This window comes from Lemur catta, chromosome Y (genome assembly GCF_020740605.2).
Source record: "Lemur catta isolate mLemCat1 chromosome Y, mLemCat1.pri, whole genome shotgun sequence".
Taxonomy (NCBI): Eukaryota; Metazoa; Chordata; class Mammalia; order Primates; family Lemuridae; genus Lemur; species Lemur catta.
Genome location: NC_059156.1, coordinates 3,401,744 through 3,429,683, shown reverse-complemented (window position 1 = coordinate 3,429,683; position 27,940 = coordinate 3,401,744). Strand labels below are relative to the sequence as shown.

The window sequence follows — 27,940 nt, the reverse complement described above, 5'->3', positions numbered from 1 at the left end:
CCATGTAGGTGACCATGGCCAGTGCAGCAGCTCAAAAAGACCACCAGAGACTCTGGCCCTTTCTCTCTGCCTCGCCCTCCCTGGCACAGGAGCTTCCATCCTCATGCGTCTCACCCGCTGGGCTCACAGTGCAGGCTAACTGTCCAGGAGTTACATCTGCCCTGGCTCCGGGAAAGAAGAAGAGGGGAGGGATGAAGGAGTGCTTCCCCTGTCAGCTCATGGAGCTTTCCCAAACATCACGCCCATACTTCTACCAGCTCCCATTGGTCAAAACTGTGTCACATGGTCACCTGAACAGTTTCCAGATACCACCACTGTACTTACACCAGCTCCCATTGGTCAGAACTGTGTCACAGGGCCACCTGAATAGTTCCCAGACATCACCACTGTACTTCTGCCAGGATCCCATTGGTCAGAACCGTGTCACATGGCCGCCTGAACAGTTGTTTCCAGACATCACCACTCTTCCTCTAGTCACATCTCGTTGGTCAGAACTGTGTCATATGGCCACCTGAACAGTTCCCAGGCATCACCACTGTACTTCTGCTCATATCCCACCGGTTAGAACTGTGTCACATGGCCGCCACTGCTGCAAGTGTCTTTGAAGAGGTGGTGTTTTAGTTGGACACATTTCCCCTCCTCCAAAATCAGAGTTCTTTTAGTGAGGAAGAGCTTCGGCCTTGGGTGCAACATCTGACTATAATTTCAGACCCTGCAGTGCTAGAGAGTTTGGTAAAAGCTTGGGTGAATGGTGGGAAGGGACAATGAGGTACTGGAGGGGTAAATACGTTAGGTATAGCCACAGGCTTTGCTGCTCAGGGAGTCAAATATCTCAGTCATGCCCACGACAGAGTGTGACCTGGAAATTATAAGCCTCCACGTGGACATTCAGCTTCTAGACCAAATTGTTCTTTTAGCAAATTACAGATGAAGGCCAATTGCACCATTTCTCTGAACTAGCAAACCAATTTATTTGAGAGGCTAAGAGTCCAAAAATGAAATCTGTCATTCCAAGTTCTCTTTCAGCTCTCTCTCCAAGCAAGGCAAGGGGGAGGTATGGATGTGATGCACCCCCACTAAACATTTGCATCCAGCCCACCCGAGAAGATGGAGAGCCAAGGAGCATTAGCATTTAAGCAGCCCGTTAATGTCTGGGAACCTAAACAGTCATAGAACAGCAAGGAAGTAGCTCTTCAAATGTTGCTGGAGAATGTCCATGAAGAGGATATAATGAAAAGGGCTGCCCAAATGTGCAAGAATAATATAGTTAATGTGTTACTTCTTTTATTATTTTATCATCTTTCATTAATTGCTGGCAGCCTGCCCGCAGGAGTTGGTTCTACGGAAAGGGCTTTTAGTTAAATAATGTCTTAAATGAAACGACCACTTAGAACCTGCGAACAAGGTTGAACCAAGGTTCACTTGACTTCAGTAAATCTTGTGTGAAGGGGGTACAGGGAGGGAAGAAGGGGATTCATTCTGGGATAGTCTAGCAGTGCAAGTGCTTAGACACCCCAGACCTGTTCAGAACTGACTCCTTCAAATTTTTAAACACAAAGGTGTGATTTTTTTTTAAAAAAGGCCTCTTCTATCATCTGCCACTGCTAACCTGCTATGTGACCTTGGACAAGTGACTTTCAATCTCTGAGCCTCAATTTCCTCCTCCACTGCAGCTCACTCAGTAAAGACTTTTCCTGATATCAAGCTAATTACCTAATGATTTAAAGGTCATCAGGTAATTGTTAATTAATGAGGAGGGTGATGAAGTTGGGGAGGTGTAACCCCAAACCCAAAGAAGGCCCCAGAACACAGATGTAGGCTGCTCAGGACTACTCCAAGGCTCCCAAACACTCACCGATGCTCCTCTCCTTAGAGCCTCAAACTTCCCAGCATCCTCACCATATTCCCCATGCCTCTCTGTAGACGGCAGAATGCCATGGTGCTGGGCATGCCCCAGTGCTGAGACATTCCTGTCTCTCTGGCTTGTTTTAATCCATCAGCCTCCTCTTCTCATTGGTGTGGAAAAAATAGGAAAATACTGCCAACTCCTAATTCAGCACCTTGACACTCCCCTCTTTTCACATTTTTCTGATTTCATTTCATTCAAGGCAAGTATTTATGAAGCATCTACTGTGAGCTTCATACCATGAGGGAAACTGGAGAAGGCAGCAGCTGGAGAGATGCATGCAAGTGTCAAGAGCCTGTCGTTAAGGCCAAAGCAATGGGATGGAGGTGGGAAAACGTTAGCTTGTCAAGAGCTAGATGCCACAGCACTGAGTGACCATGTGGACAAGGAGGTGGAGTGACAGGAAGGAGCTGAAGACGCTCCTAGAACTGAGTTTGTTCAGCTTGACCTCTGGGTCTGCAGGACATTTCCACTTGAGTATAATTCCATTAATACCCCAAATCACCGAGTCCAAACTGAATGAATCAACTTTCCCCCAAAACTGTCTTTCAGATATTCTGATCTCTTTGAATGGCACTACAGTTTTCTCATCTGCCAGCCTTGTGTGTGCTTCTTGCTCCCTAGCCCTCTATACAATCCCCTCTCTCCATCTAGGCACAACACTGCTGGACTATAAGCTGGTGTAATGCCTGACATCACGGAGGTTTGATGCAAGTAAATGCTCCACCATGGTTTTCATGGTTGGAATTTAACTGGAATGATTTGAATCCTTCCTTGGTTAAACTCTTCCAACAAAAAAAGACCAGGACTGGATGGCTTCACTGCTGAATTCTACCAAACTTTCATAGAGGAACAAACGCCAACTTCTTCCTAACTATTCCAAAAAACCTTAAGATGAGGAAATTCTTCCTAACTCATTCTATAAGGCCAGCATTACTCTGATACAAAAACCAGACAAGGACACAACAATGACAAAAAGAAAACTATAGGCCAATATCCCTAATGAAAAAAGACACAAAACTTTTGAACAAAAATACAATACTAGCAAACAGAATCCAAAAGCACATCACAAGGATTATATACCATGATCAAGTGGGATGTATCTATGGGAAGCAATGATGGTTTGACATATGCAAATCAATAAATGTGATATATGGCATTAACAGAATGAAGGACAAAAACCATATGATCACCTCACTACACACAGAAATGGCATTTGATAAAATTCAATATCCCTTCAGGATAAAAGCTCTCAATAAATTAGGCATAGAACAAATGTACCTCAACACAATATGGCCACGTATGACTAACCCACAGCTAACATCATACTGAACAGGGAAAAGCTGAAAGCCTTTCCTCTAAGAACTGGAACAAGACAAAGATGCCCACTTTCACCATTTTTTATTCAACATAGTACCAGAAGTCCTAGCCAGAGCAGTTAGGCAAGAGAAAGAAAGAAAGGACATCTAAATTGGAAAAGAGGAAGTCAAATTGTCCCTTTTTGTAGATGAAATGATCTTACATACAGAAAACCTAGGGACTCTACCAAAAAACTCTTAGCAGTGATAAATGAATTCAGTAATGTTGCAGGATACAAAATTAACATATAAAAATCAATAGTTTCTACACGCTAATAACAAACTAGCAAAAGAAATCAAGACAGCAACCCCAATAACAATAGCTACCCCAAAATACCTAGAAATAAATTTAACCAAGGAGGTGAAAGACCTTTACGATAAAAACTACAAAACACTGATGAAAGAAATTGAAGAGGACACACACAAAAAGGAAAGACATCCCATGTTCATGGATTGGAAGAATTAACACTGTTAAAATGACCATATTACCCAAAGTTATCTCCTGATTCAATGCAATCTCTATCAAAATACCAATAGCATTCTTCACATAAATTGGGGGAAAAAAATCCTAAAATTTGTATGGAACCACAAAAGATCCCAAATGGCTAAAGTGATCCTGAACAAAAAGAACAAAGCTGGAATTATCATACTATCTGACTTCAAAACCTACTACACAGTTAGAGTAACAAAAACAGCACGGTACTGGTATAAAAATAGACACACAGACCAATGGAACAGAATAAGGAACCCAGAAATAGTAATAAATCTATGTATTTACAGCCACTGATTTTCGACAGTCACCAAGAATATACAGTAGGGAAAGGGCAGCCTCTTCAATAAATGGTGCTGGGAAAACTGTATATCCATATACAGAAGAATGAAACTAGAACCCATATATAAAAATTAACTCAAAATGTGTTTAAGACTTAAGTATGAGACCCCAAACTATAAAACTACTACAAGAAACCATAGAAATGATTCAGGACATTGGCCTGGGCACAGATTTTATGGGTGAGACTTCAAAAGCACAGGAAACAAAACAAAAATGTACAAATGGGATTATAACAAACTAAGAAGCTTCTGCACAGCAAAGGAAATGATCAGCTGAAGAGAATCTGTAGAATGGGAGAAAATATTTCCAAACTATTCATCTGATGAGGGATTAATATCCAGAATATAGAAGGAACTCAACAACAACAAACAATCTGATGAAAAAATGAGCACAGCACGTGAATAGACATTTCACAAAAGAAGACATACCAATAGCCAACAGGTGCATGGAAAGGATGCTCAACATCGAGAATCATCAGGGAAACGCAAATCAAAACCACAGTGAGACATCGTCTCGCTCCGGTTACCAAAAAGACAGAAAATAACCAACGCTGAAGAGGATGCGGAGAAAAGGGAACCCTTCTACACTGTTGACGGGAACGTAAATTAGTGCAGCCAATATGGAAAACAGTATAGAAGTTCCTCAAAACACTAAAAATAGAACCACCATATGATCCAGCAATCCTACTGCTGGGTATTTGTCCAAAAGAAAGAGATCGGTCTGTTGAAGAGACACCTGGGCTCCCACACTCACTGCAGCATATTCACAGCAGCCAGCAGATAGAATCAGCCTAAGCATCCAGCAATGACAAACGGGTAAAGAAAATGTGGCACGTACCCAACACCAGTCAGCCTTAAAAAGGGAGATCATGCGCGAGCAACACGGATTGCACTGCAGGACATTATACATAGTGAAATAAGCAAGGAACCAAAAGTTAAACATTGCACCTTTGTACTTACCTGTGGGACTAAGGAAGTTGCCCTCACGGGAGTAGAGTATAATTGAGGTTATCAGAGGCTGGAAAAAGCAGGGCAGGGGATGATAAGGAGAGGCTGCTTAATGGATACAAAATTACGGCTAGATGGGACGAATGTGTTCCAGGGTCCCATAGCACTGTCTGGTGACGACAACTAACAGTCATTTCTTGTGTATGTTCAGATCTCTAGGAGAGAGGATTGTAAATGTTCCCAGCACAAAGAAATGACCAATGTTTCAGGTGATAGATATGCTAATTACCCTGATTTGATTATTGCACCTTGTAGACATGTACTGAAATATTACTCTCTACACCGCAAATAGGATATTATCTATCAATTTAAAAATTAAAAAAAAATCCTCTTTAATCCACACTTCTCACCACTGCCCAGCCTCCCCACGGTGCAGTCTCACATTTGTGGCCCCTGCTCAGGAACAGTGTCAGAAAAATAAGATTCTCGCTCAGCCCAACTTCAAATCCACCTTAGTCCCACCCAAACTGGCCTTTCACCTGCAACTTCTCACGCAACCATCGCCAAACTCTGCCTGACATAAACACATCCCGCACAATCCCATAAGACTTACTTAGAACTCGTATTTGCAAGTAATAGAAACCAACTGGAACCAGCTTTTTTTTTTTTTTTTTTTTTTTTTTTTAAAGCATGGTGGTAGAGGTTCAGTTTTGCAAGATGCAAAGAGTTTAGTGGATGGACGTGGTAGTGATGGCTGCAGAACAATGTGAATGGACTTATGCCCCTGAACTGCACACTTAAAAATGGACAAGTTGGTAAATTTAATGTCATCTATACTTTAACACCATTTTGAAAAAAAAGCAGGGTAGAATGTAGTGCAGTGACAAAGGCTACAGTACTGTTTGGGTTAGCTAAGGGGAGAGAGATGCATCTCAGCAGGGATGAAACCCGGAGTGCAAACACCCGGCACTCCCTATGCCCCATTTCTTTTCCTGCTCTGGGGCAGATTCTCTCTCTTCTCTTTGCAAACAAGCTTTTCCTGCCCCGGGGTTCACACAACACAGCACGGTTTGGGCGGTGGCCGTTGGCACAGGCTCACGGGCTCAGCCCATGAGGAGACTGCAGTGCCCCTGAGTCCCAACACCAGGTCCCCAAAGCAGAGTCTGCTTGGCCTGCACTGGGCCAGGGGTCCACGCATCCCCAAGTCAGCCATACACACAGACGTGGCTCCTGGGGTCCCTCTGTGACCCTGTTTTCAGAGAGACAGCAGGTCTCAGTGAAGGGAAATTATAAAAAGGGAAGACAGTCCAAAGGGGTTTACACCTCGCCTGAGTTTGAACTCAGGGAAGGCTTTCCCGCAGGAAGCAGTGTTTAGCCTAAGATATGAAAAAGGAAGAGGCATTATCTGAGCAGAAAGAGAGAAGAGAGAGAATTCTGGCTGGGGGCTGGTTTGCTCAGAGGCCCGAGATGGTGTGTAAGTGAAGAATGGATTTGACTGCAAGGAAGAGAAAGTTCAGAATAACAGTAGCTTCTGCCTCTGATTTGAGAGGCTGATTGAGCTCAGGCCATCACGTGTCCCTTCCGGAAAGGGAGAGGAGGCAACAGGACACACCCCTCCCCACCAAGTGTCTTCTCAGAGACTGCAGACAGCCCTCCACAGACCCAGGATGATCCCAGAGGGCTGGAAGCGGTCGTCTTTCTTCCTCTTGGTGGCTCAATATCCAGCTAAGAATCAGGGATTCTACTACTAAAGATTCTTTAGAGGGGACAGATGTTGGCGAGGACATAGAAGTCTGGAACACAGAGAGGCGAGAGCATTGCTCTCCGGGACCTGGGACAGCACAGCAGGAGTGCAAAGACTGAGGGGAGAGACCTGACTGGGTAGGGAGGGTTGGCCAGACATATTTTTTTTGGTTACTGTTTATTTATTATTGACCAGGAATCAAGCTTATTTTTAAAATAACTTACAATTTTGCAGTCATTATAGATTCACAGGAAGTTGCAAAGAAACACGTAGGGAGCTCCCATGCCCTCTCCACCCAGCCTCCCCCAATGGTAAATTCTTACACAACTACAGTACATTAAAACCAGGAAACTGACATTGGTACCATCCACAGCTCTTGTTGAGATTTTACCAGTTACACACGCACTCCTGTGCATGTGTTTGTGTGTGCACGTGTGTGTGTGTGTGTGTGTGTGTGTGTGTGTAGCTCTATGAGATTTTATCACACACGCAACTTTGCAGAACCGCCACAATCAAGTCACTTCACTGGACCACCGCTGCAGGGCTCCCTTGCACAGCCCCCACACTCCCGCCCTCTCCCCATCCTTAACCCCTTGCAACCACTCATCGGACAATTGTGTTAACTCATGAATGCGGTATGTTTCCTTTTGAGATTTGCTTTTACACGCAACATAATTTCTCTGAGGTTCATCCAAGTTGTTCAGATCAATGGCTCATGCCTTTCTGCAGCTGAATACCGTTGCCTGGTACAGACGGACCATAGTTTATTTAACCATTCACCCATTGAAGGACATCTGGGTAGTTTCCAGTTTGGGGCTATGACAAACAAAGCTGCCACGAACATTTATGTGCACATTTCTATGTGAAAATATGTTTTCATGTCTCAGGGATCTATGGCCAAGAGTGCAATGGCTGGGTCACATGCCAAGTCCATTTTTAGTCTTAACAGGAATTACCAGGCTATTCCACAGCAGCCGCACCAGTTCACATTCCCACCAGCCACGCACGACTGACCCAGGTTCTCTGCACCCTCGCCAGCATTTGGTGTTACCACGAGTTCTTGTTTTAGCCGTTCTGACAGGTGTGTAGTGAGAGGTCACTATGGTTGTCATTTGCATATCTCCCATGGGTGATGATGTTGAACAGCCTTCATGTGCTTATTTGTCACCTGCACATCCAACACGGAACGGTTTGGAAATATACACACATCAACGTGAGGCCTGCGTGCCCCCACCCCATGATGCCCGCCCTGTGGGAGCCTGGAGTTTTCTCTCTGGAGAAACTGACCTGAAGGGGCTTCTCACAGCAGGACACCGGGGACAGGAGGAGGAGGGAGCGTAGGTGAGTCCCACAGCAGGGCAGCAGCGGGCTGTGCCACCTTCCACCTGTCGCCCAGGTGCGAGGGGGACAGACATCGGCTGCTGTGTAATGAGCCATCCCAAAATGTACTGCCACTTTACTTTTGTTTATTGTATCTATTTTTTATTGAGAGAAAACATACATACATAATTTGTCATCTTTACCACTTTTAAGTGTACAGTCAATGGTAATAAATACATTTACGTTCTTTTCCCCTTCATCCTCTCCCCCCAAAGTGTCACGGTTTAAAACAACAACAATCAACCATTTTCCTTGCAAATCTGTCATTTGTGAAGGACTCAGTGGCGAGAGCTCATTTCTCCTTCACATGATGTCACCGGGCCGAGTGATGGGGCTGCAGGACCTGCTTCCAGAACGGCTCATGCACGTGGCTGCTGGCGGTGCGGTCTGGGCAGCCGGCCAGGGCCGGCACCTCCCACGTGGCCTCTCCGTGGGGCCGCTTGGGCTTCCCCACAGCACGGCGTGGGCTCCATGGGCAGGAGTTCCAAGAAGCTGAGGGCGGAAGCCATGAGACTTTCTATGACGCAGCCTTGGAAGTCTCAGAAGTCACTTCTACCATGTTCTACTGGCCAACGAAGGCACTGAGGCCAGCAGAGGTTCCAGGGAAGAGAGATCAGATCCACCTCTCGGTGGGAGGAGTAGAAGGATTCGTAGCCATCTTATCTACCACACACTGACCTTTCACTGGTTTCTAGCGCCTCATCTTCACATGTGCGCTGACAGCCGAGGACCACAGACGTGAGGACAGCCTCTAACGTGAAGACAGAGATAAAGAGAATAAAATGATAATGAAGAAAAGAAACTGTAAAGAAAATAACACGGGACAGAGGAAAACAAGAAAAAGGAAAGAAAAGGAGGTAAGGGATGGGAAGGGGGAAGAATGGGAAGGGAGAAGGGAAGAATGAGAAAGGGGAAGGGACGGGAAGGGGGAAGGGGGAAAGGGGAAGGGAGAAGGTGTTGAGCCTAAGAATACTGATTTATAGAAATGCCCCCTGTATTTTTAGAGACAAGATTTTACTTCGGAAGTCAAGCAAGGCTTTGCCCTAAAGGAAAATATAGACATGTTAGTTCGTATATCAAAAGCTGCCTGGCCTCAGGAGGGCTTCTCATTGGTCAGTAACAACAGCATTCAAAGTGACAGTTGTAAGCTGGCCCTTATGAAAGGCCCTGTTCTCACCTGTTTTGAAAGACAAAGCAGGTCTTGCCTAGAGCCATAGGTTGCCAGAGCTGATCAACAAAGACAGGCCTCCCAGGGAGGATAGCTGATTATGAAATATGCTGAGAGCTGATTAAACAGATATATTGCCCGAGCTGGGCCCAGACGAACCATGCGTTTAAAATAAGCAAAATAAGGCACAACTCATGTTGACTTCTGAAATCTGTTTTAGATCAAAACAACCAGAGCCACGATGTCTCTGTTTTTGCTAAAGTAATAGCCATATCATAAACCTAGAAGTTTACCCTACGAAGATTTAACGCATTGTTTACCTAGGTAGAGTTAGTTGAATGATCTGTAGTAGCCTGGTAGATGCCTTTTGATCCTGAACCAAACTGTCTATCATTGTGTAAAGGACAACAGGAGCCTGTATCTGCCCTATAAAGTACCTATGTAAAAGTTCAGTCTTTGTTACATTTTCCGTAGGAAAGATGTAATCTTCTGGATACTCTCCTTGTCTGTCCTCATAAACCTTTACTTTATAAACCATATCTTTGGCTCTGCGTATTATTTTTTATTCTGTTTCCTACTATTTTTTCATCCTTTGCAACGACCCCTGCCTGAGAGACCAGACCGGAAACACCCTTTGCAGGGAGTGTAGCTAACTCCCCGCAGGAAGGGAAGGGGGAAGGGAAGGAAAGGGGGAAAGGAAGGGAAGGGAAGGAAAAAGCAAAGGAAAGGAAGTGTGATTAAGCAAGCCTATATAATTAATGTTTTCAGAGAAGCAAAAGAGCATACGGAAGCATGAGACAGCAGAACAGAATGCTATTTTACTTAGTAAAAGGAAGGGAACAGCTTGCAAATAAGAAAGTGCTCTTAGATGTTGATAATACAAAAGGCTGAATAAAAAACTCAGAAAGGTTGGAAAAGAAAATTGAAGAAATCTCCTAGAAAACAAGTATGAAAAGACAAGGAGATGCAGTAGGAGAAAAAAATAAGGAAAGTAGAGGATCAATCCCAAAGGTCAAATGTTAGAGTAGGAAGAGTTCTAGAAAGGGGAGGAGAAGAAATGGAGAGGAAGACATCACCAGTGAATACCAGCACACGTCCCAGTCTCAAGGATGAGAATTTCTGGATTGAAAGGGATTGATGAGCACGTGGCACAATTAATTTTCTAAAATAGACTGTGTTTTTAGAGCAGTTATAAGTTTGCAGCAACGTGCAGCAGGGGGCGCCAGCCGCTGTCCCCACTTGGGCACAGCCTCCCCACCCCCAGCCGTCAAGCGCGATTCATTTTTAAACAAAACTTCTCACTAAAGTGTTTGCAGTACCCGCCACACTGCTGTGGACAGCTGTGGTCTGCGCAATCTCGTTGCTGGCTAGAGTTTCACTGTAGGACTGCGTCACGTTTCATTGGTCCATTGGTTGCCAAATGATGCCGGATTTGTCTGCTATGCCAGTGGTTTTGGATTTGATTCACGTGCACAGGAAGTCACCAAAGTGTTTGTGGTTGTTGAAACATCATGCTGACTTTGGGAAATGGATTGGGGAGAGCCAAAATAAATAGAGGGACCAGCAAGCTACGGCCCACGCTTGGAAGGCACTGCCTGGACCAGGGAGCCTATGCCAGGGAGCCAGGTGAGCAGATTCAGGGGCTGCGTGGACAGGAGACCCTGTCCTTCATGGTGATGGTCACAGGTGCAGCTTGAGCGAGGAAACGTCACTCTGGTACAGCGGCACAGGCACCGCCTGCTGCTGCTTTCCCAGAGGAGGAGCAGGTCTGGGATAAGGACGAGAGCCTAGTTTTGGACATGCTGGATTCAAGTCGCCAAGCAGAGCTGTCAATGAGTAGTTGCAAGTTTTCAGTCTAAAGTCGTAAAGGGAAGTTGTGGGGACAGATGCAGACTGGACGGTTAGAACCACCAAATTAGATTAGTTGTGCAGGAAGACAGTTCAGAATGAGAAGAGAGCAGAGCCCAGGCCTTGGGCAAAGCCCACGTTTAATAAATACACAGAGACCAGCAAGCCGTTGTGGAAGTCCAGGCAGGCACTGCCAACAGCTGAGACAAAGCAGGTGGGATGAAGAGAAATATTAGGTGGGAGACTCTGTGTGCCTCGGTGATGGCTGGACGTACAGACTGCGCGGGGACTCCACAGGGCCAGACGCACAGGGATCAGCAGAGGACCCAGACCAGGATCCTGTGCGCCATCCTGCAGGTGCCCCGATCCTGGAATGGGGCAGCACAAGTAACCCGCCATTTCCTCATCAAGCTTGAGAACTTAGGGTTATCCCTCACCTTCAATTAGTTACCCCCTCAAGTCCTTTTTGGAAGTGGGTGGATGATAAAAGCATATGTAAACAAAAATACACACACACTCATAACAAAATAAGGAGGTGACACTCATGCCACTTACAATATTTATTTCTGTAACTGGTTACATTTCCTCATCACCTTTCCAAGGAGCACATGTGATGCTTTATCAGGGCCAATCTGAGATAAACTTCAGCTGCTCAGCCTTAAGAGTGGCAGATGGAAGTCAAATTAGCATTGTTTGCCTGCATCAGTTAGGAGCCTAATGAGAGATTCTTGCATTTGAACTTTATTTCCCTTTACACTAGAGGACTTTAATATGCTTCAGACACATGAGCTCTCTGGGCCTCCAGAGAGCTTGGAGCTTGGAGAGGCAGGGGCATCCTCATGTTGTACTAGTGTCTGTTTGGCCTTTGCCAGCTCTGTGCTCTTCATTCCACTGTAAGACGCCAGGAGACCTAAGAAATGGGAATATGAGCACACCCTGTCCCTTCTTGCCACATTTTTGGAGTAGAGCCCAAGTGAGTTTCACAGTCTCCTTCCATTAAGACCTGACTATCTTTGTTTAGTGTAGGGGGCACCAGTTACATTACTGTGGGCCTTTGTATTGTCAATGGAAAAAAAAAGCCAAACTCTGCAAAATAATTTTAAAGAGAGTTATTCTGAGCCAAACTTGAGGACCATGACCCGGACCCATGCCCAAGAAGCCTTGAGCAAGTGGACTCGGTGTGGCCAGGTCACAGTTTGGTTTTATACATTTCAGGGAGGCAGGGGATCCAAGTAAAGTCATCAATCAACACAGGGGAGGCATACAGTGGTTTGGTCCAAAAAGGTGGGCCACCTCGAGAAGTGGGGGCAGGGTGAGGGGTGGCTTACAGGTTGTAGATTGGTTTAAAAATTCCTTGGCTTGGTTTTTGTTTTTTTTCTGAGGCAGTGTCTCACTCTGTTTTCCGGGCTAGAGTGCCGTGGCATCAGCCTAGCTCACAGCAACCTCAAACTCCTGGGCTTAAGCGATCCTCCTGCCTCAGGCTCCCCAGTAGCTGGGACTACAAGGCATTTGCGCCACCATGCCCGGCTAATTTTTTTCTGTATATACTTTTAGCTGTCCAGATAATTTCTTTCTATTTTTTTTTGTAGAGATGGGGGTCTCGCTCTTGCTCAGGCTGGTCTCGAACTCCTGACCTCCAGCGATCCTCCTGCCTCAGCCTCCCAGAGTGCTAGGATTACAGGCGTGAGCCACCGTGCCCGGTCCTTGACTTGTGATTGGTTAAAGACATAAAACTTTGTCTAAAGGCTTGGAATGTTCATCAGAGACAAGCCACCTGACATATATTCCCGGTGTAAATTGAGGACCTGCAGGTGTGCCTTGCATAGCTTTAGGCCTGTTAATGAGTTACGAAGGATGACTCCAAGAAGGGACGGGGGCATGAGGAGGCACGTCTGACCTCTCTCCTTGTGGCAGGTGATTTAGTTTTAGGACATTCCCTTGGCCAAGAGGGGGGTCCATTCAGTCAGCTAGCTGGTGGGGGGGATGAGCCTTAAGATTTTATTTTAGTTCACAATATGAAAGTGTTTTGAGGAGAAGGGATGGAGGGAGAGTGGAAGAAGTGGAGCTGTAAGTTCCAGCTGAAACTACATAACCAGTTACAGAAACAAGGACTGTAACTGTCTTGAGTGTCACCTCCTTATTTTGTTGTGTATCTACCTGAACTCTCTTGTTTTCTTCCTTCTCTTAGCCCCATATGATACAAGATAGTATTTAAGTTATGAGATGGATGTGAAGGTGAAAAATAAAAATGTCGCTCAAGGATTTTACCTCGTCTCAGAAAGGCTGTTTGTTGTACCCAGGACTAGTTTTGTCATTCCAGGTGGAACTATGACTTTGTTATCATCTGCACTTGGACATGAAGCATGGTTACAGATGGTTATGGGTGCCAAGTTCACAAGGAGTGGACTTGGCATAATTTGTCAACCTGGTCAGGCCACAGTACCCAGATACTGGGTCAAACATTATTCTCTTTGTGTGAAGGCATGTTTGTGGGGGCAGGGCAGGGGGGAACTAATATAAGCAGATGAAGCCATTTCTAGGACAAACACTGGGCTCCCCTCAGCAAGAAGGAATTCTGCCAGCAGACAACTTCGGCACTTGAACTGCAACTCATCTCTGGGTCTCCAGTCTCTTGGCCTACCCTACATTATTTGCACTTGTCAACCTCCACAATTTCACCAGCCAATTCCTTAAAATAATTCTCTCCCTACCTGCATACCTGTCTGTGCAGAACCTGTAAGCTGATGGCAAGTTTCACAGCACAACTGAAAAAACAGAATATACTTTAGGCACTGGTAGTTGGTACAACGGTGCTGGCCGATGTTTCTCTGTGCAACTGTCAGCAGCTATTGAAGATGATAAACTTCTAGGTATTGCAAAATTTTAATATTGTGATACAGTAGTTCCCAAGGAGAAAGTGGCCCTGGCACCTTTCTTTGGGGAAAGAGGTGTGTGTGTCATGAAATCAAAATTATTTTCATGCTACTGAAATGTCACCTGCCCCTTTGACCATGCTGATGTTTGTACCCAACGGGGCAAAGGCACTCACTCACTGGTGGTTGTGAAACTCCCGGCTCCTTCCTACCAAGAACTGATCAAGACAGTAGCGTCAAACTGTACTGGACATCATTTTTCATCTTCACAATCATTAGCTCAGTAAAAATAACCAAGTAAATAAACCCAAGTGAAGACAGTGTCCCCGATGAAGCAGTAAAAATTATCAATTTTATTCACTCGCCAGTTAACAAGTACACATTTTTCTTTTATGGCTTTTAATTTTTCTCTCAGGCACTCACAAATGTCATGTGCTTTCTGCACTCACTTTTGTGATGCTGCTGCTGTGACTCTGCTCACAGAGATGGTGGGGGTACATGTGTGAGGGAAGGAAAGAAAAAGGTTTATTTCCTGGAGGGTCTAGAGGAAGCACAGGTGGTCTCCCTGAAGTTCTTAAGATGTGCCAAAGCTGTGACCAAAATTCAAAGTTCCATAAACCGTACTGCTACCCACAAGAAAAAGAAGCCACTATTAGGCAACAAGAATGCACTGTTTATTCAAGCAAAGAAAAGCTGCCCTACAGCAATTTAGCCACTGCTCTGTTTAGCTGTCAGCTGTTTGTCTCTCTCTTCAGCAACAGTAAGTCGGATGCCCTTTCCCCTGGGCAGGGAAATCCAAGGTTTATTACCCTGCAATTGAGAAGTGGATAAAAGTAGGTAAAAAAAAAAAAAAAAGGAAAGAGGAGGATCGTGGGGGTGGCGAAAGAAAGAGGGAGGGAGGACAGAAAACAAACACACCCACACAAACACACCCAACCAACCCCACCTACCTTTACATTAACGAGCAGCTGATGGAAAAGCACCAAAGAGAATTCCCCTAAAACCAAAACTTTCTCTATGCTAACATATGCCTCTGTCTGTTGAGAGATTATGTGTCTTTCACAGCCACTTCCCACTCCCCAGGACTAAGCCGCTGACTTACAGGCCTTGTGGCTTCTGTTTCTTGTGAAGCAACCAGCCAACAAGTATTTTATGAGCACCTTTTTCTACGAGAGGCACTTACATTGCTGCAGAAGACAAGGCCACCAACCTTGGGAACTCACAGTTTTGAAGTGGAGCATTGTTGGCTCCCTGGCATCTGCTTTACAGGGCTTTCACGAGCATCCCATTCACTCCCCCACCCCCCACCTTCATTCAAAGATATCAACCTACGTGTTAAGAAGAGAGAGAAATGGCCTGCCTACAGAGCTGGCACGTCACAGAGCCAAGAAGGAGACAGCAGGCTACCCCTCTCCCAAGAGTGAACAATGCTCCTCCCAAGACCGAATGGCTTGATAGTAAGCTTTTGATTCTATCCTTTGCCCCTTCCTTATGTTGCTTACCAGGACTAGAACAGTTGGGGGTGTGGGAGGTGGCGGGGAGTCCCAGCACACAACAGAGACAGTTCTCACTGCTGAGCAAGGACCGCGGTTTTAGCTCTAAGCAGCACTCAATTCAGGGTAATGAAGTCTCGTTGGAGGGCACCACATTTCTGCACAAAGGTGCTCCTTCACTGAAAAGGCCTCAGGAGACCTCAGAGCAAGTTCATCTTAAGGGAGGGAAGGAAATTAACAAGTGGTATGTGCCCCATAAATGTTCTCCATCTCCCATTAGCATGTCACTCATAGCCCCTGCATCAGTCTCTCACGACTCCGTGTTCGTCATGGAGTCCCAGAGGGGCTAAGAGACTTACTTGCAAAGGTAAAGGGGCATCGTGCTACCAGGCCTGGAATCCCCGACCTCTGGGTCGGATCAATGAGTGGTACAGCACCACAAAAGTGGAGGAAGCCTAATTTAACTTAATTCATTGCGTAACACTCCTGGCTCCTCACCCTGACCTCCTCAAAACATAGAAAAGGCGCTAGATCTAGTTTTCTTTCTGGCCAGTGGCCCTAGTGGATGCTAGTCTTTACACTTTCTAGGGGTTGGTCTTCTTAGAAAGCAGATGAGAGCTTATAAATCTTACCTTGCCAATGACAAAAATGTTGGAAAGCCTCGTGGCAAAGCTGCTGCCACTGGCATCCTTCACGTGCACCACATCGAAAGAACCAGGATGTCTTTCCCTGTTGGTGATCACACCAACACGACCTAGGTTGGCTCCACCAATCACCATACATATGTTTCCTAGAAGGAAAGGAAGGCAAAATGAGATGAGTCACTTTAAAAGAAGAAAGGAAAGGAAGGCAGAATGAGATGAGTCACTTTAAAAGAAGACACAGGCTTGTTGCTCTTACAACAAATTAACAGAGAACCAATTAACAGGGTTCCCCAGGAAAATGCAATTTCAGGAACTCCTGTCACCATAAATAAACCTTATTTGTGATTTAGACTGCTCAGATATCTCAAATTATATGTTTGCCCTGCATTGTTTATCCAACAGTAATTCCAAAGAGTGAATAAATATCAAGATTGACAGTTAAGCTAGCAGCACCCTACTCCCTCAGTTAATAGGAAAAAAATTGTTACTCTATGCTCAGTAACAAAATGCAGGGCACACTCTAGCTAAGACGCAGAAGACACATTCCCTGCCCGCAAGAGGGGGTTAGGTGAATGTCAACGAAAGCTTGATGTGTGGCTCTTCAGAGAAAAGGCTGAACTGCAGAGCCTCCCATAAAAGAAAATCAGTATGTGGGCAAAGGTAGAAGAAACGTCTCCCGGTGCCCATGTCAACTAAAAGGCGTACAAAGCTTTTTGGTCTGTTTTCCAGACTCCTTATATGGGAGCACTAGGGATTTTAGCTTACGTAGGGCGGGGAGAAAAAGAAAACAGAGCTAAGTTATTCCAGTAAAATCCACATGCTTAATACCAGTTCCTTCACTTCCTTTGTTTCTCGCTGCTTCTGAAAGTAAAGAAAGGCTACATATTGATGAAAACGTTTATTCTTTCAAGTTGACTCCAGTGCCAACAACAAGCCCGTGACAGTTAGAACTGTGCCCACTGAGGCACATTAGTAAATGTGGAATTGAAAGCTGACACTCTTCTCCAAACAACCCTGTCTTCCCAGTGACGTAAAACCAGAAATGCACACTGCCTGGCCAGCACAGGGAATCTTAAGTCTCGATCACAGTGGTCTCTGGATGATAAGACAGCCCAGAGGCCAGAGAGATGCCAGTGGACATCATTTTAGATTACGTATTGTTCTTACTAACAATATTTTACATGCAGTGTCTAGCACAGAAGGAACTAAAACATCATGATAAAGAACCATCACCTGCAACACAATGAGGATCCAACGGAATTCAGAACTTGAAAACTGCCATGAAAAGTGTCTCCAAGGACAAAAACAAAACGGAACAAAGCCAACATAAAACAACAACAAACCGGACAGGCGCGGTGGCTCACGCCTGTAATCCTACCACTCTGGGAGGCCAAAGTGGGCGGACTGTTTGAGCTCAGGAGTTCAAGACCAGCCTGAGCAAGAGCGAGACCCTGTCTCTACTAAAAAAACAGAAACAAATTAGCTGGACAACTAAAAACATATGAAGAAAAAATTAGCTGGGCATGGTGGCGCATGCCTGTAGTCCCAGCTACCCGCGAGAGGTTGAGGCAAGAGGATTGCTTGAGCCCAGGAGTTTGAGGTTGCTGTGAGCAAGGCTGATGCCACGGCACTCTAGCCAGGGCAACACAGTGAGACACTCTCTCTCAAACAAAAACAAAAAAACAACAAACCTATCTTTGCAAAGTGACCCAGCAGATGTGACAATGGTTCAGAAAGAATTTTTATTAATGAAAAATGCAGTGACCAAAATGAAGAAATTAAGAACCAAAAGGAAGCGGTTTAAGAGTACATGCTTACGCTGAATTGAAGAGAAAATTAGTTAAATAGACGGTGCTGAGAAGAAATTGCTCAAGGTAGCACCCTGGAAAGACAGAAAGATGAAAAACAAGAGAGGAAGTGGATGAGTGGATCTCACAGGATAAATGCAAGTCCCAAAGAGTGAGGTGATAGAAGGATAGACACAGAGCAATATGTGAAAACGTAATTTTCCAGAATGATGCCAACCCAGCTGCAAGAGATCCTTCAAATCCCAAGGAGGATAAAGGGGAGCGAGAGAGGGTATACCCCAAGGCCTGCTACTGCCCCAGGGGAGGATAAAGCAGCTGATTGACTTTGATATTTGGTCATTTCCATATACACTCTGTAATTCCAAGAGTAACGATTTAAAATAACAGAATCAGATGTGGGGCTTTGGTTAATTCAAAACCCATTGAAGAAAACAATAAAAAACAAAACAAAAACACCAGTCCACCAACATGTATGGCAAGATCACACAATAGAGAGCCACAGACATTCATTCCCCTACAGACACACAGACACTTAACAAGAATATACAGACCAAAATGCTCTTTGTCAGAACTCCAGAAACCAAAGTAAGAGGTGGTAGAAAGAACACTTATTAAGGAGGCCAGTGCAAAAGCCTAGCAACAAAACACCAAACCAGCTAAGAAAATGTATGGCATTTGGTAAGGGAAGCATGAGCTATGCATGCAGCTTTACGGCTTTTCAGGGGACTGCCAGAGACACTGGTTTCTTTCTGACCTGGTTCCGAGTACTGACAGGAAAGGCGGTTTGGAGGATGCCAGGTTGGGGGACACTGAGGGACAAAGACAAGCACCACAGCTAGTGACAACACCAGAGAGGCTTCAGTACCACAGACAGACGTCAGGGGAGGAAGAGATTAGGGGCTTCAGAGGAGCACCAGTCAAGAAATTACACACACAAGTGCAGAGAAGACCAATTGCCAGAGAAGACTTGAGAGATACCCAGGCTCTCTTAACCTGGCTAACTGGTGAAGGTCTTAGGTCTTTGCCTGTACAAAACCACTCTGTAAAGACTGTGAAGGGTGGCAGCTGTTTTTCTCCAGAAACCAACCGCGAAGAAAAGGAGATCTATGAATTACAAAGAACTCAAAAAAAAAAAAAAAAAAAACCCTTAAAGAGGCACACTGAGCTAAAACGGAGCATAGACAGACAACTAAACAACATCAGGAAAACAACTGCATGAACAACATGAGAATATCAACAAACAAAGACACAGAAACCATGAGAAAGAATCAAACAAATTCTGAGCTGAAGAAGACAATCACTGAATTGGAACATTCACTGGAGGGCTGTTGCAGCACACTTGTTCAGGCAGAACAAAGACTCTGCAAACTGAAAGACAAGGACAAGTCACTGAAATTATTAATCAAGTCAGGGGAGCGCCCCCCCCCTCAAAAAAAAACAAAGAAAGAAAAGAAAAGGGGAGGCACACTACGTAGTTCCCGAGTTCCCACAGCATCAAGAGATCCAATTATCTGCCGCTGCCAGACAGAGGGGAGGGCCAGATGGCCAAAACTCCCCAAAATATGAGGACGGAGAGATGAACATACTAATCCAAGAAGCTCAAGAGACTCCGGCTAGGGTAAATTCGAAGAGATGCACATCAAGGCCCAATATAAACAAAGAGACAGTCAAGAGTCACAGAGAGAATCTTGCAAGCAGCAAGCAAAAAGGGACTCGTCATGTGCAAGGGGGCTCCTGTTAGATTATCAGCAGTTTTCTCAACAGAAACTTTGCAGGCCAGAAGAAAGTGGGTTGATATAGTCAAAGTGCTGAAAGGAACCATCTATCAAACAAGCATGCTACATATCCAGCAAAGCTGTTCTTCAAAACTAAAGGAAAAAATAAGACCTTCCCAGGTAAACAAAAGCCAAAGTAGTTCACTTCAGCTCCAGAATTCGTTTGACTCTTTTTCATGATTTCTGTGTCTCTGTTTGTGGATATTCTCATGTTGCTCATTGTTCATGCAGTTGTTTTCCTGATGTTGTTTAGTTGTCTGTCTATGCTCCCTTTTAGCTCAATGTGCATCTTTAAGATTTTTTTTTTTTATGGTGTTTCTTTCTCTTCTTTTTTGAGTTGTCAGGTAACTCATAGATCTCCTGTTCTTTGGGGTTGGTTTCTGGAGAAAAACAGCTGCCACCCTTCCCAGTCTTTACAGAGTGGCTTTATACAGGCAAAGACCTTCACCAGTTAGCCAGGTTAAGAAGCCCACTAGGCCTGCCTTGTAAAAATGCTGAAGGGAGTCATTCAAGTTCAAACTAGAGGATATCAGACAGCAACACAAAACCATACAAAAATCTAAAGCTCTCTGGTATAGGTACATCAAGAGACAAACACAGAATCCCAGATATCATAATGTTGGCGTGTACATCAATTTTAGGTGTGGTCTAAAATTGAAAACACAACAGCATAACCACCACCACAATGGATATACAATAAAAAGATTACAAGGCAGGGGACACTCACGGAGGTGTACAGAAGTTGAGTTTTTGAATGAGACTGAAATCACCAGTTGAGAGCAGACTGTTTTAATTTTAAGGAATGTTATGCAACCCCCGTGATAGCCACAAAGAGAATAGGTATGCAAGGCACAGAAAACGAGAAAAGATCCAGAGCATGTTGCTCAAAAACAAAACAAAACAAACAAACAAAAAAATCAACGAAACAGGGAAAGGTAGACATAGAAAGAAAGGAGGACAAAATAGCTACAAAATACACAGAAAACAATTACCAAGACACCAGTAATCACTCCTGTAAATGTAAATGGACTGTCCCCTCCCCACCCCAATCAAAGCTTAACGAATAAAACAAACAAACCAAGATCCAAGTATATGCTAAAGCGAGAGACCTACTTTAGATGCAAGGACCCACACAGGCTGAAAGTGGAGGATGGTAACAGATGTTCCAGGCAAATGGTTACCCAAACAGAGCAGGGACGGCCCTACTTAACATCAAACAAACAAACAAAAAACCCGTAAGTCAAAAACTGTCACACAAGACAAAGGAGAAAAAGAAGGACATCACATAATGATAGATGCTTTACGTTAAAAGAGAAAGGGTCCCAGTGGCTGAGGTGCAGCGCAGAGACCCTCGGTACCCATGAGAACATGGCGCTGCAGGTGCCGGGGAGCATGGGAGCTATGGCCTGCAGCCTGCCCTCAGCAGCCTCGGGGCCCGTTGCCTGTGGCCTGGACCCCAGCGGCTGGGGAGCCGGTGCTGTCGGGACGCTGCACAATGGATCTGCTCTGCTGGTGTGTGCATATAAATTCTCAAAGAAACATGAATGGGTAACAACAGAAAATGGTGTTTGAACAGTGGGAACATGCAATTTTGCACAGGAAGCTTTGAGAGATGTTGTTTACGGCAGTCTGCCTGAAGTTGGCACAAAACTAACCACGATTGAGTCTGGTGCTTTGGAAAGTGTGAAAGCCTCTAGTGAACTCTATTCTCCTTTATCAGAAGTAACTGAAATTAATGAAGCTCTGGCAGAAAATCCAGGACCTGTCAACAAATCTTGGTTGGCTGATCAAGATGACACTGAATAACCCTTTAGAACTAGATGGAGTAATGAGAGAAGAAGACTATGAGAAATACATAAAATCTACTGAGGAGTGAAAAATAGAACCCCTAAATAAACTAGTATGAAGTAACTTGAAGGAGGAGAAGAAGAAAAGAAGGAAGAAAGAAGAAGAAAAGGAGGAGGAGGAGAAGGGCAAGAAGAAGGAGGGGAGGAGGAGGAGGAAGAGGTGGAAGAAAAAGAGGAGGAAGAAGAAACAAGACGGAAGAAAGAAGACCTGAAATCAACAACCTAACTTTACATCTCAAGGAACTGGAATAAGAACAGACTAAACCCAGAGTTAGTGGGAGAGAAAATTAAATCAAGATTAGAGCAGACATAAATGGAAAAGAGAAAAACAACAGCAAGGGGGAGGGCGGGGAGGAAATAAAAAAAACTAAGGGTTGATCTTTTTTTTTTTTTTTCCTGAGGAGGAGGAAAACTGACAAAAACCTTAGCTGGATTAACTAAGCAAAAGAGAGAAGACAACTAAAATCAGAAAAGAGGAAATACTACAACCAGTGCCACAGAAATCAAATGACTATGTGACTACTATGAACAAGTACATGCCCAAAAATAGGAGAACCTAGAAGAAAGAGATACATTCCTAGAAACACACGACGGCGTACCAAGACTGACTCATGAAGGAATAAAATATCTGAACTGACCTATATGTAGACACGGAATTTGAATCAGTAATCAAAGACCTCCCAAGAAATCAGAGCCAGGTCAAAGCCCAGGACCTGATGGCTTCCCTGGAGAATACTGAAAGAATAGTTACCACCAATCCTCCTGGAAAAGGCTAACGAGAAGGGAGCGCTTCCAAGCTCAGCCCACGAGGTCAGAATCAACCTGGTATCCAAGCCGGACAAAACCACAAGAAATGAAAACTACATGCCAGTATCTCTAATGAACATGCAAAAATATCCCTAAGGAAGCTGCAAACATCCTCAATAAAAATACCAGCAAATCAAGTTACAAGGATCGACTATGTGTGGTGGCTCCCACCTGTGATCCTAGCACTTAGGGAAGCGGTGGCAGGAGGATCGCTTATGCCCAGGAGTTTGAGGTTGCAGTGAGCTATGAAGACACCCCTGTGCACCAGCCTGGGTGACGGAGCAAGACCTCATCTCAAAAACAGCCAAAAAAAAACAAAAAAAACAAAAAAAAACACCACACCAAAAAAACAAATTAAAAGGACTATACACCATGACCACATGGGATTTACTCCTGAAATGCAACAAACAAAAACATACAAAAATCAATCACTGTAATACAACACACTGATGAACAAAAATGAAGAACAAGAAACACATTATCACCTCAACTGATGCAGAAATGGCATCTGACAAGATTCAATACCCCTTTCATGATAAAAATACTCAACAAAGTAGGAATAGGAGGAAACTGCCTCAACAAATAATAAAGGCCATATATGAAAAGTCCACAGCTAACATATACTCTCGGTGGAGAAAGACTGAAAGCGTCTCCTCTGATAATCAGGAAGAAGGCGAGAATGCCCACTCTTACCACTTCCATTCTGCATGGTACTGGAAGTCCATGCCAGACCACTTAGGCAAGCAAAGAAAAGAAAAGGCACCCAACTGGAAAGGAAAAAGTAACATTATCTCTGTTCCCGTCTTATATATGCACAAAACCCTGAAGTTCTCAATCATCACCCCACCCCCACCCCTACCCCTACCATGTTAGAACTAATAAAGGAATTCAGCAAAGTTGCTGGAAACAAAATCAACATGCAAAAATCAGTTACATTCCCATTCGCTGACGATGAAATGCTCAAAAAGGAAATTAAGGAATCAAAAAGAATAAAATACTCAAGGATAAATCCTACCAAGGAGATGAAAAACATACAGTCAACCCTCCACACCCATGGGTTCCATGTCCATGGAAGTCAACCAACCAAAGTTTGAAAATATCAGAGTAAGAATCTATGGAAAGTTGCATCTATACTGAGTACCTACAGACTTTTTTTGTCCCCTAGTCATTTTCCCCCAAACCATATGGTGTAACAACTCCTGGCATAGCATTTACATTTTAATTAGGTATTACTAGTAACCCAGTGATGATTTAAGGCAGTGGTCCCCAACCTTTATGACACCAGGGACAGGTTTCTTGGAAAAGTTTTTCCACAGGGGAGGGGGGCGTTGGGGTGTCACGGCCTCAGATCATCAACTGGATTCTCATGGGGAGCTGGCAACCTGGACCCCTCACACGCGCAGTTTGCGGTGGGGTTCACGCTCCCATGAAGGTCTGATGCCCCTGCTGATCTGACAGTGGGGTGGTGGGGAGGGTTGGAAGGCATTCGGGAGGTGATGCAAGCGATGCAGGAGGGGCTGTGGGGTGCCAGTGGGGCTTCGCTCACTTGCCAGTCACTCACCTCCTGCTGTGTGGCCAGGTTGGAGACCCGTAGATTTAAAGTATGCAGGAGGACATGTGTAGGTTATGTGTAAATACTAAGCCATTTTATATCAGTGGATTTGAGCATCTGTGGAGTCCGGTATCCAAAGGGGCACCCTGCATAATTGCTCGGGGGCTGGGAGGCGGGTGAGGGGGAGAAAAAGACAAAGGGCTGCCCTGAAAACAATCCCGTTTGGATACCCAGGGATGACTGTACCCTGTAAACTACAAGCCTTGCTGAAAAGACACCACAAATAAATGGCAAGACATATGGTGTTCACGAAGACTTAATGTTGTTAAGATGTCCACATTACTCAAAGCAATCTACAGATTCAATGCAATCCCTATTAAAATCCCAGTGGCATTTTTGGCAAACAAACAAACAAAAAAAAAAAAAAAAAAAAAAAAAAGAAAGAAAAAGCTTAAATTTCATATGGGATCTCAGGGGATGCCCCCATCCCCCAATAACCAAAACAATTCTGAAAAATAAAAACAAAGTCGGATAACTCACACTTCCTGATTTCAAACCGTATTACAAAATGATATAATCCAACTGCAGTACTGGCATAAAAGACAGGCAAACAGACCAATGGAATAGAACAGAGAGCCCAGAAATAAACCCAAGCATATATGGGCACGTGATTTTTGACAATGGTGCCAGGACCACTCAATGGAGAAAGGAAAGTCTCTTAAACAAATGGTGTTGGGAAAACTAGATATCTGCATGTAAAAGAATGAACTTGGCCTTCTACCTTACACCACACACAAAAATCAAGTTAAAAAGGATCAAAGACTTAAATGTGAGGCCTCAAATTGTAAAGCTGCCCAGACAAAAACATAAGGTTCAAAAAAACTTTATCACCTTAAACATTTGGTAATGATGCCTTGAACATGACACCAAAAGCACACAGAACAAATGCAAAAACAGAAAAATTAAAAAATGCCTACACATGAAAAGAAACCACCAGTAAGGGTGACAATGCAACCTAAAGAATGCAAAAAAATATCTGCCAAATCCTCTATCTGATAAGGGGTTAATAACCAGAATCTCTAAGGAACTCCTACAACTCCACACCACCAAAAAACAACCAGATTAATTCAAATTAAAACCACAATGACTTATGACCTCATGCCCATTCGGATGGCCACCACACAAAAAACCCAAAACACATCAAACTGTGAGCAGGGATGTGGAGAAAGTGGAACACTTGTGTGCTGTTGGTGGGAATGTAAAATGGGGCGGCCACTTTGGAAAACAGTCCCAAAGTTTCTCAAAAAACTGAAAACAGAATGACCGTAGATGATCCACCCATCAATCCCCTCCTCTGTGTATACACACAAAAGAAGCCAAAGGAGGATCTTGAAGAGATATGCACAGCTGTGTTCCTAGCAGCACTGTTCACAACAGCCAAGAGGTGAAAGCAACCCAAATGTCCATCGGCAGACAAACAGATAAAGAAAATGTCATAAATACACACAACGGAGTATCCTCAGCCCTGGAAAGGAAGGCAATATTGTCGCATGCCACAACATGGATGAACCCTGAAGAGGGTGTGCTAAATGAAGTAAACCGGTCACAAAAAGAAAAATATTGTATCATTTCCACTTATATGACATATCTGAAGTAGTCAAATCAATAGAAGCAGAGAGAAGAACTGGTGGTTGCAGGGGCTGCAGGGAGGAGGAAATGGGAGAGTTGTTCATTGAGCATAGTGTCAGTTTTACAAGCTGAAGTAGTTCTAGAGATCTGCTGCACAACAATGAGAATAACCACAATTAAAAACTCTCTAAATTATTAAAACAAAACAAAACCAAGAACCACAAAGAAACATCCAGCCTTGAGGGTCCACGTAGAAGGCATTTGATAACTATCTCATTGGATTATTTGGCCTCTTCTTGGCAAAACTTTAGCTCCAGATAGGAGAAACCTGTGTTCCTTGTCTTGGGGTTTTCAGAGAAAGGTTGCAGGGCTTATTGTCAGGGGTACTGGATTTGCAACCTGTCCCTGTCAGTTCCTGTTTCCCATGCTACCTCTGCTATGGCCACAATCAAAAATTCTTCAAACTACTAAACACAATTCTTTAAGTTACTAAAACAAAACAAAACAAAACAAAACAAAACCAAGAACAAAGAACCAAGAACCACAAAGAGATCTCTGCCTTTGCTCACTGGGCGTCTCGTTACTAGGAATACCGGCTTTGTGATTCTGAGATTATTTTACGTAAGGATAAAGCAAGTAAGTAAACAGAGTTTCAGTGTAAGAGAAAAAGATACACATTTCAAAATAAAGTTAGGTGGGAGAGAAAAATCCGTTAAAGTTTAATCTGAAATTTGATTTAATAAGTAAATGACTAATGGAATTTCATTTAACTGGAGATGCGAAGTGTGACTCAATTTAAGAAATTACTCTCAAGATATGCAAAAAAGAGAAATAAGGCCCCATCTACTCACCCTCCAGCGTCAACATTTTTCAACCCATGGCCAAACTTGATTCATCTTTACCTATGCAGTCCCGCACTGGATCGATCACTTAGAAACAAATGCCCTGCATCCAATCATTTGAACCTGAAATTAGCCGGTAAACCTCTCTAAAAGGAAAGTAACTCTGTCCCTGTAATCAGCCAAGAGGTTCAGGGGTCATAAGCACGACCACCTCAGTTTAACATCCCTTCTGTCAATGCTTTTCCTTACCAGGAAGACTTAATTTTAAACTTAGACACCTAAGAAGTATTCTCGTCCAAAATTTCCAAGTCAACAGCAAAGACCACAAGCACAGGTTCACGGCCCTAGTGGTGAAGCAACTGGGCAATCCCAGGCTGTGGAGCACCAAATAAGACCATCAGTGCCGGCTCTTTCAAATACAAACAGCAAAGACGACCGAGCACTTTGGCTGGTTCTTGGATCAGACAGGGTAAGCGAACACAGACAGGAAACAAAGAACAAGGTGCAAATAATTGTTGGAGGCAGGCAGAAAGTAAGTTGCTATTGCTTTGGTGCCACTGTCCTAATTCTTTCAGCTTTCCTGTATTTCTGGAATTTTCTGTTGAAACAAGTTGGGCAAAATATACTACTTCCTTAGCACATCAGATACTAGCAAACGCTGGTCAGAGGAACCAGCATCAGAACCTCTGTCAGAGGAATCTGAGCCTGGTGTGTGGGGAGGAAGAAAAAAAAAAATCCAGAGACAAATGTTTTCTTCATCACTAGTTTAAAGTCAGTTGGACACCTTTGGCCCTTCACACCAAGGACTACACCTAAAACCTACCACACTTGAAACACGAAGCTCCCCTCCCATGACAAACGGTATAAGCACATGGAGTTCATACAGCCAAAGGGCTGGTGGATGCAGTCCAAAGGGCGATCACAGCACTACTCACCATCAAGAACCCACTGCAAACCCCAAACCCAGGAGGCCATGTGCAACCTCCTGCCTTATCAGAGAGCCAAATGAAGGATGAGGGTACAGATAAAACAGAAGTAAGCAACAGAAAGAGCAGAAAGGAGGGATATCGGACAAGAAACAAGAAACTTACCTGTGTCAAATTTGATGAAGTCAGTTATCTTGCCAGTCCCTAAATGAATCTGCACTGTATCATTCACCTTGATGACAGGATCTGGGTATCGGATGGTACGAGCATCATGAGTCACCAGGTGTGGGATTCCCTTAGTACCCACAGTAATCTTCCTCACTTTGCACAACTTGTACTACAACACAGAGCAAGAATTTAAAATGTAAAAATGAAGACAGCCAAAACCTGTCACCTAACCACTACTTGTTAGCCCCTCAATTTTCAGCACTTCCTCAGCCAGAGGAGGAATGGCCCTGGGAAAAAACTACATTAACCAGTCTCTCAGAGCAGATAATCCGCCACAGTGAATTAGTAATTTAGACATTCAGGAAGGAAACCTGGCTGAGAGGGAACCTGTTT

The 27,940-nt window shown here is 44.2% G+C and overlaps 2 protein-coding genes across 4 annotated transcripts in view; both read right to left on the bottom strand.

Annotated features, from left to right (window-relative positions):
- The window catches only part of LOC123629050 (F-box-like/WD repeat-containing protein TBL1X), a 1,209,717-nt gene that overhangs the window by 578,718 nt on the left and 603,059 nt on the right, over positions 1-27,940 (bottom strand). The gene's annotated exons all lie outside the window — the stretch shown is intronic.
- LOC123629054 (40S ribosomal protein S4, Y-like) overlaps positions 8,283-27,940 on the bottom strand; it is a 30,638-nt gene continuing 10,980 nt past the window's right edge. Inside the window, exons 5-7 of one of the 2 annotated variants that reach the window (XM_045538991.1) lie at positions 27,545-27,716; positions 16,182-16,339; positions 8,283-8,918 (exon numbers count right to left, since the gene is read on the bottom strand). In XM_045538991.1, coding sequence (XP_045394947.1) covers positions 8,859-8,918; positions 16,182-16,339; positions 27,545-27,716 — 390 coding nt within the window. In that variant the 3' untranslated portion in view covers positions 8,283-8,858. Of the gene's footprint in view, positions 8,919-14,708; positions 14,867-16,181; positions 16,340-27,544; positions 27,717-27,940 lie in introns of those variants that run through there. The other variant, XM_045538990.1, reaches the window with a different exon arrangement.